Source organism: Hemiscyllium ocellatum (genome assembly GCF_020745735.1).
Source record: "Hemiscyllium ocellatum isolate sHemOce1 chromosome 27 unlocalized genomic scaffold, sHemOce1.pat.X.cur. SUPER_27_unloc_22, whole genome shotgun sequence".
Lineage (NCBI taxonomy): Eukaryota > Metazoa > Chordata > Chondrichthyes > Orectolobiformes > Hemiscylliidae > Hemiscyllium > Hemiscyllium ocellatum.
In genome coordinates this window covers 17714-27402 of record NW_026867490.1, presented here as the reverse complement: position 1 = coordinate 27402, position 9689 = coordinate 17714, and the positions used below count along the sequence as shown (strand labels likewise).

General features: G+C 41.8%; 1 protein-coding gene across 1 annotated transcript; it reads right to left on the bottom strand.

Annotated features, from left to right (window-relative positions):
• Nucleotides 1–6129: 6129 nt before the first annotated feature.
• On the bottom strand, nt 6130–8593 carry LOC132807759 (probable G-protein coupled receptor 139). The gene is made up of 2 exons (XM_060821764.1): nt 8524–8593; nt 6130–7040 (listed from the first exon to the last, which is right to left on the bottom strand). The coding sequence occupies exons 1-2, from the start codon at nt 8591–8593 to the stop codon at nt 6130–6132; spliced, it is 981 nt and encodes a 326-aa protein (XP_060677747.1).
• Between the last annotated feature and the right edge of the window lie 1096 nt (nt 8594–9689).

Sequence of the window (9689 nt, the reverse complement as noted above, 5' to 3'; positions counted from 1 at the left end):
AGGGACAACAGTAGCAATTTTCCAATCCTCTGGGACCTCACCCGTGCTCAACGATGGTACACAGCTATCTGTGAAGGCCCCAGGTATTTCCTCTCACATTTTCTTCACTAAACCTGCGATGTATCCCATCCTGAATTGGTAACTTGTCCACCTTATTGCCTGAACACAACATTTCCTCCCTTCTATGCTGACTTGACCTAGAATAATCAAATATCTATTCCTAACCTCATACGTCGTGTACCTCTCGCCTCAAAATACCGCTGCAAAGTACTCAGGAAGAATTACATCCCTTTTCTCTGACACTATGCATAACATTCCTCCTCTGCCCTTGAGTGGGCCAGCCCTTTCTCTAATTACCCACTTGCTCCTTATTTCTGAACGCTTTGGAATTTATCTTAATCCCGTTATCTGAAGGTGTTTTATGACCCCTTATTACCCCCTTAATACCTCCATTCATATTGGTAAACCTTTTCTGATATCCTTCCAAAGATTCATCTGTTTTCAGTCACCTGGACATTATTCATGCTTTGTTTCTTCCTTTTACCTATTTTCATAATTTCACCTGTCATCCATGGTTCCCTGATCTTGCCAATTCTCCCCCTTCCTTTCCACATGGACTTAGCTGTCCTCTGTTTAAAAACTAATCTCTCTTTAATAGTTTCCCACATATCAACTCAGGATTTGCCTTCATCAGCTGATCTCAATACACATTCCCCAACTACTGCCAAAATTTGCTATAGTTGGCCTGACCCCAGTATAAAACTCTTCCTTGAGGGCAACTCTTATCTTTGTTCATGAGTATTCTAAAACTTAAATTATTGTGATCTCTATTCCCAAATTAAAACGCTACTGAAACTTCAAACAAATGGCCGAGCTCATTCGACAACACCAAGGCCAGCTTTAAGTTTAACATACGGCTTTATAAATCTGACCTGGAAGCTCCTTACAAATTCTGCTCTGTATAAAATTCTAACGCACTTGATCCCCAGTCAATGTTTGGAAACATAAAATCTCCTGTCGCCATCATCCCGTTGTTCCTATACCTTTCCATAATTTGTTGATATATTTGTACCACCACCTCACACTTGCTGTTGGGAGGCCTGCGATGCAGGCCCAACATTGTTACCGCACCCTTCCTGTTTCTGATCTCTGCCCCGATTTCATCCCGTTTCGAATCCTTCATACCTGTGATACCATCTGGACCAGTAATGCAGCTCAGCCACCCCATTTCCTCCCTCTCTATCCCTCCTGAAGCATCTATTTTCTGAGATATTTAGTTTCCAATCATGCCCTTCCCTCCAGCACGTCTCAGTAAGAGCAACACCATCATACTCCCAGGTACTAATCAAAGACCTAAGTTTATCTGATTTGCCGACTACACTTCTCACTTCCAAAACATATGCACCGCAGACCACCTCCCCCTTTGCATTCATCATGTGCTCCCTTGCCTACTTTTCACCTTCGTCATGGACACTTCATGATCTAATTCTTCACAGGCTTTAGTTACTAACTCCTTACGGCCCACTGTCCTCCTCATTTAGTTCCCATCCCCTTGCCAAATTAGTTTACCCTTCCCCGGAAGAGTTAATAAAAGCACTGCCATGGACAATGGTTACTGTCTGGCCCAGGCATAGATCATCCAAACTGTAATAGTACCATCACCCCCAGAATCGGTCCCACTGTCGCAAACATTTAACCCCTCCCTCTTGCACATATCTCAAGTCATGCATTCATCCAGCATTTTTTTTTCATTTCTACTCTCTCTGGCAAGCAGCACTTGTAGCAATCTGGAATTATGACTTCTAGGGTCCTGCTTTTGAACTTGGCTGCTAACTCACTGAATTATGCTTTTAGGATCTCACCCCAGTTTTTACCTGTGTCATTCCCATGGCTAATTCCCTTAGCTTGCTCATACTTGGACCAATGGGAAAAAGTGACATGGCCAAATCATCTTACATTTGCAGATTTCGAATAAAGAAGGTAACCGAAGATGTTTATGTTGATTAGAGACACTGTATACAGTTACTTGGAAACCACAATTGATGAGATCTGAACAAATATCATAGTGCAATTACGATATGTTCTTTGCTCTCTCGTTTGAAAGATTGATTCATTATATTATGTGTCCCTGGTGAGAAAAAAATTGTCAAAATATCCTTCTTCGGTCATCTTTTCACGGCATTTTTTCTGCATTTCCATCAAGTGTTCATCTGTGATGTTTGTTTCTGGGTCAACTTGCTAAGATCCCAGAGTCTCCTGAATTACTCTCCGATTCAACACAATGTGAAAAATATGAAATATTTTTAATTGATGGAAATCTTTTGAATACTTAGAGGCACGGTGGATTGTTTTACAAAATGTGGTTGGTTCTGGGCTGACTGAGAGAGCAGTCACTCTGTTGGAAATATGATACTGTGGATGGACCTGCAACCATTGTGACTGTCACAGAGGATAAATGACACCAAATGTCTCCTGTTACAGACTGTCTCAATTAATTTTCAGTCTCAGTTTATTTTTGAGACATACTTCATTTCATCTGGGAGATCAGAGAGAAAATCCAAGGTCCGGGTGTATTGTATCTCAGTCTGCTATGGAAAATGAGGAAGAAAATCAAAGGATAGTTGCCCCAAAACATTTAATGTTTCTCCGGTCTGAAATGTAGACGAATGGGCGGGTTTGGGTGTAGGATTCCTAAAGAAACAAATGAAACTCTGATGGGACTGTACAGCTTATATGCAGGAAACATAATCCCGTTGTTGGTGAAATACAGTACAAGAGCTTCGTTCGTAAGCCATCCAGGAATGGGAGAAGGAGGAATTTCTTCAATCAGACTGTGGCAAACTTGTGGACTTCTCTGCCACAAAATTGTTGTAAGGAGCCCTTCATTAGATATATTCAAGATGGTGCTGTGCATGGCTCATTCAGCTAAAGAGATCAAGGCACATGGAGAGAAAGCGTGAGTGGGTTATCGAAATTGCGTGATAAGTCATTATCATATTGATTGGTGTCGCAGACCCGAAAGTCAAAATCGCCTACCCTGGCAACGATTTTCTATGTTATACCACTGCAGTTTTAAAACAGCACAAATTGATGGCACGTTTATTGTTTGAAGGCTTGCTTTCACCCTGCTCCCAGACACTTGACCATTACAGAAGAGCTTCAGTATCTTTGGTTTTTGTTCCTGTGTCTTAGCCCGCAGTAATACACTGCGCTGTCAGAGAGTCGCAGCTCACCTCTGTTGAAAATCCCCTCACTTGTTGAAATTCATAGAAATGCAGGGAACTGGTTGCAAACATCTTCTGCTTTGAAATCCTCTCCACGTGATGGGATGTAAATCAAGAATATGGCAGATTCTCCACTGCCCTGACCTAACAGGTGTAATGAGTATAATCCAGGAGGGATCGAATATCTGAAGTGAATTATAACCGAAATTCCATAAATTTATGTCGCTGCAACCAGCTTCTGTGAGACCCAGTCTGTGTAACTCACAACTGCATAAGTGTAGATGCCAACATCTTTGCGTGTTACCTTTTGCAAACAATGTAATGGAGCGCATTGCAAATGGAGGGCGAGGACAACGAAAGGTCTAGATGTAATTGTCACCTGTCAGTCAGAATTTTTGACGGTTTGAGGAACGTGCCTGTTCAGAGTTTCGCAGAAATGAAAAATGTGTAAATAGTAACAGTTGATGTTCGCTTTCACCGCTGATAGTGAGTTTGAAAAAATGGAGGTGAAACTGAAATGTTTAAACATAGAGCAGATGGAGTGCTTGAACAGATGGAGCTGAACCTGAATTCGTATAGTGCAGGGCTTACAGTGTGTTTAAAAGAGGAAGCCGAAGATGAAATATTTGCTCTGAAACCATAGATGAGGAGTCATTTATGGTCACGATTCACCGCTGGAAATGTCAATTGGGACACCCAATGAAAGTATCAAAATTCGCCTTGAAAAACGCCAGGAACTGAAGACCGACCACGTTCTGAGGTACAGGAAATTACTCAGATTACTGATCTTCCACCGATTCATAGAGTCAATGTTTGACATCGGGCCCGGATTGGCAAAATATAATGCTGCTCTGACGCTGGCACCAAAGATGTTGCTCAGTGCCGAGATACATAAGCTATTTGGCTGGCCATGGGAATTGCAGGATTGCGAAGCTGCAGTAGGAGACTGGGACTGGATGGGATGATCTTCAGAGTGTTTTTTTTTTCCATTTAGATTAGATTCTCTGCAATATGGAAACAAGCCCTTCAGCCCAACAAGCCCACACCGACTCTCCGAAGAGAAACCCACCCAGACCATTCTCCCATATTGTATTTATCTCCGACTAATGCACCAAACACTACAGACAATTTAGCATGACCAATTCAACTAACGTGCACATCTTTGCATTGTGGGAGTAAACCGAAGCACCCAGAGGAAACACACGCAGTTAGGGGGAGAATGTGCAAACTCCACACAGGCAGTCGCTTGAAGAGACAATTAAATCTGCGTCCCTGGCGCTGTGAGGCAGCAGTACTAACCACTGAGCCATCGTGCTTCCGGCGTTCAGATTGGAGTTGATTATCCCAATAACCTGCTTCCAAACTGCAGGGATGTTATATCCTGCCACGCTGTGTTCAAATGACGATGTTTTTGGGACACCGTGCACAGATATATCGCAGAGTTAACGATAGAGACCCAACAATATTTAAACTGACAACTTTCTTGTCTTGATCAAAATAAACTGGTAAGAGAAATCTGATGAATCTTTCCCTTTACTCGAGTCAAATTTCTTTAGTAAATATGAGAAAGTAGTCTGGGAATGTATTCAATTCGTGGAGGGGAAATTATACTGCAAAAACGCCTGTGTTCTGGAGTTTCAATGGGGAAGAATTGTTCGACAGGAAATGCATAACAGAAATGTTGAGGATTTTTAAGAGCAGTTGTTGTCAGTGTTGGACAACTTTGTCCAACTGAGACAAGAAATGCTTGATAAGGTGAAGGAAACTTGGATTTCAAGCGAAGAGGCGGTTCTCGACGAAAGGATGAAGGAAGCTAACTAAGGATTGAGGAAACAAGGTTTTGCACTACTTTCGAGTATGGCAGGGTAACCGGACAGATTTCAAGAATGCACTGAAGAGAGCTTGGATGGGCACAAAATAGCTTGAGCAGGAAGAAATGGGAAACCCTAAAAGTGTTCTGCACTTACCTGAGGAGTACAAAAATGACCACAGAGAGGATAGGGCCGATCAGGGATAGTGGAGGAAAGTGGTGCCTTTTCTTCGATTTTATTCGTTCATTTATATTCCATCATTGCAAGGTTACAATCCGCATTCGTCGAACACACTTGGCCCTTTGAACAAATATTCCAGTCATCATACCACGTTATAGCCACTATGACGGTGGACATGGTATAAATTATGTCAGGGAGACTGACATGTCTTTTGGAAATTATGTAAAATTGATGTGAGAAAAAAAGAACCTGAGGTTCTTTATTTTGAGAGGACACTTTATGGTGCCACATGGGTTTTTGTGTGAGGCGGAATTATTTGGATGGCTGGCGTAGCCACTTTTGAGGCACAAATTAAATTTGTAACAAGGTAAACGGCAACAAAGTGAAGAACTGGTAAAACGTAAAAAGGTGAGAATCTTTAGCACAAGTCAACTGTAAAACTGAGGAATTGCTTATCAAGTATTGAAGCCAATATATGTCAAAAATGTTGGTGCTTTGGTTTAGTGATGATAGTGATCGGCTCAATACGTGCGAAGTAGCTGAGAGCCAACTTTTCTTCTCATGCTTTAACAAAATTTCCACTGACAGTAACGTGGGGGGGATCAGAGAGCTAAAGTAGGGAGAGTCGGGAATAAATAGACAAATGTTATCTGGACGAGACGAATGGAGAGTAGCCGCAGTAAGGGGATGTGGGAGGGTGAACACAGATTTCAATTGCGCTTCTTTTCACGGAATACAAAATTTTAGTCGTTGCGCATTCTCTTTAGGATTGACTGCAGTCAATTATCCGACTTGCCAATAGGCTTTCTATCCCTTTGGTACTGGCACTAACTTTCCATAAATTTCTGTACCAGGTTATAACGCGACCAGTATACTCTGAACAACTCTCGTGGAAAAGAAAGAGCATGAGAGATTTATTCCACTCTGCGTTTAAAGGAATTGGTGAGGGTGGCGAAGGGGTACATCAACAAGCTCATTAACTCCTTTCGAAACAAATTCTGAGATATTGCATAAATGAAGACGTTGTTGCAGGAACTGAATAACTGAAGTGTGTTGGTCATCTCTTGGAAGATATACTGTGGGTCACTGAAATCTAATCCACCGAAGTAACTCTCTGTTTTAAGCCGCACGTAGATGAAATGTCCGACAAGAGGGGCCCACAGGAGGAGGAAGCTGAGAGAGACAGTGAACAGTAGGATGATGGATCTCTTGCGGTGGGCCATCTCCTGGTCTTGTTGCTTCTCTGCACCCCGGAGCCTCCTACGGGCTCTGTTGGCCACCATGATCTGTCTTATGGTCAGGACGTTCAGCATCAGAATAACGAAAAATGGGAGAAAAGGGGTATAAATCTGAAAGAACCAATCATAAGCCTGCCAAGCTGGCCAGACGTAGAAGTTGGATTTGACGTTGCAAAACCACGAAATCCCATCTAAGATGTATAAGGGTTCGTAGATAAAGTAGAATGGAATGTTCTTAACGCAGCACAGAGCACATACAATTCCAATGACCAGAGACGCAGTTTTCTCTGTACAGTATCTGGTCTTCAACTTCTGGCAGCAGATGGCAACGAAACGGTCGATGGTAAAAGCGACTGTTAGCCAGACCGAACAATCCCGCGTGGCATAGACCAGGACGACGCTGAGAGTGCACACAGGAGTGGTCGACAAGATACTTTCCCGGAAATAGATGCGGCTGATTCGATTGAGGATTACTGCGGTCATGATGACAAAGAAATCAGTCACTGCGATAGCCACCAGGTAGAAGGTGATGCATCGGGAGAGATTGCACCGTCCTCGAGATAGAATTATGATTGCCAACAAATTGGCTGTGAGAGATCAAAAGACAAAAGTTATTACTGAACTTAATCAAAACACTGTCTGCTGCCTTTTTCAATCTTTTATGTAACAACTTTAAAACACCAGTTTTCCACTTCCAGTCTCTGCCGATCCAAAAACCATTGACAAGCATTGGACATTCAATACAGCATTATATATCTCTCAATGTGAATAGTCCCAGTAATGGATATCGTTCGCTCGTTACAGAGCAAATTCCAGTAGCTACTGTCCAATTCAAGATAAATGGAATAATGTGGTCCCGATGAACGTATTCATACCAAACCCCGGACACGCTTCAACCCATAAATGTTTCCTCAAGTGGGATTTTCACTGGTGGTGTCCCACCCATTACAATTCTCGTTATTTGAAGCTTCAGAAGCGAAAGACTCTTGCTTCATCCACTCCTGCAATCACACACAACTGTTTGTAATCACAAATTAACTTTGTTTGTGTCTCCCGTCTCTGCCTCAAAAATAGCATTTCTAACTGTGTCAGTTGTAGGTTTAAATAATAAAGCTCTAAAGTCTGGAATTATTACCGCAGATCTTCGCTTCTTTCAGACGTTCCTTTGATCGACCCTTTTTTCCAATATCTCATATCTCTCGAAATTGCATTAATTTATTCAAGCTGTTCTAGAGTTTGCTATGGGCGGTGTTGTGGCTCGAGATGATGTGTACTTTCTAATAATTGAGAAGAATGTTGTTTTGGCTAATTATTCCAAAAACGTGTCGAGAGCATACGAATCCTTGCAACAGAGAAGCAAATAAATGGCAGTTTATGAATCTTGCATCTCCACTGACGACTTTTACACTAAACTTTAGTTAATTGCAACGATCACATTAACTATGACTCCATTCACAATGAAAAATAAATTAGAGACAGAGATTGTAATTAAGCCCATGCAGAAAGGCATTGTACCACATTATGGTCAAAAATTAAAGTCTGGACTACAACGCTGAAAAGCTTTTACTGCTTTGAAGTGGAACTTCAAATGCATCAGTATGACAGTTTAAAGTTCATGCATTAAGGAGGAAACATCACAGAAGCGCTTCACAGGAGGCTCCCAAGCACTGAGGATGTCACCTAGACAGGGTATGAAACGTCTGAAACACAAATTCCCAGCACCGCGAGCAGAACCACAACAATGAGCACCCGAGCTCCAAATCTTCTCCCAAAGTTCATGCATATTCATTCATCCCAGTTTTTAGTTCAGCAGACAATAAGCCACTTTTCTGTGAATCCACATCATGGAAAGTTCAGGAACGAATTTTTCATTCATACTTCAGAAATTGTCAGTACTGAACGATGATATGACACAGTACAGATAGTATCCCGCCACACGCACTGAACACCATTTGATATCTATTAATGTTGCATGTTGGAAAAGTTCAGCTATATCCTGAATGGGAAAGGAATGCATTTCATGAAACAGAGAATAAAAAAATATACTTTTCATATGAATCAGTGACTTACCAGGGGCGCCAATAGCAGCGAGAATTGAATAGGAAACGAGGAAGAAGGGGGCAATGACTGGTGCGTGCATCGTCGTTCCGGAACTGCAGGAGTTCTGGTCGCTGTGGAGGTTTGCTCTGCGACACATTTAAGTGCAACCTCATTCATTCGGATTGATAATCTCCAGGGGGCCAATTAAATTACCAGATGCATCTTGCTGACAATTCCATGCACAATGAGATGACCTCACTCCTTTATGCCTTTCAACAAAGTGGAAGATTTCAATTCACTTTGGGATAGGCTTGTAATAATTGTAGTGGTTCGTCTGTTCTGGACTGGGCCAGACCACTCAAAACATTCTAAAGCAGAAAGCCCAGGCCATACCTTTCCTATTTGTTTCGGTAAGTCTTCAATGAGAATTCAGCGGAGTAACTGAGCTAGGTTGACTACTAGGTTTTAAAACGGGCAAAAATTAGTTCACAAAATTGCACTTTGAAACATGAAGAACCGAATACAGAATTACCTATAAAACTTAGACTATCCAACTAGACTTAATTATGCTGTTTCGAAAATGCACAACAGTCCTAATAAACAAACACCTTAAACACAGAGTGAAAGTGAAAAAGAGGCTTAATGATCGACGGTGAAGTGCAGAAGTAGAGAGATAAATTCCAGTCTCAACTGACTGACTTCAGCCGCCTTTATTCACACACACCACTGCTGAACTGAACTGCACAGCTAGATAGCTGGCCACACTCCCCTGACTGTACAGGTTACTTCTAAATCAGAAAAGCTTTGCAGTGAAGACCCATTTGTTTACAGATCAGCAAAAAGGTCTCCCAGCACATTTGTTTTATATCTCCCTATCAACCCAGCCGATTTAGTGTCTGGGCTTTTTACACAACCCCTACCAAAATAAAACAATGACACATTATCCTTGAGAAAAGGAACAACTTTTAGAAAAATAAACAGTTTTGTATCTCGTTCCATCTTAAAAAAATCAATACTTAAAGATGGCTTAATTCTTAAAGCACCGTGAAAAAAACTTGTTTTGTCCGGTAAATCACGCATGTGTACTACACTGACTATACATGTATACAACCACATTTGAATTCAGGCCGTGGCATACCCACCAGCAAATGTTTCCATATGTTATTCGAGTCTCAACAACGTATTGGCAATCACGT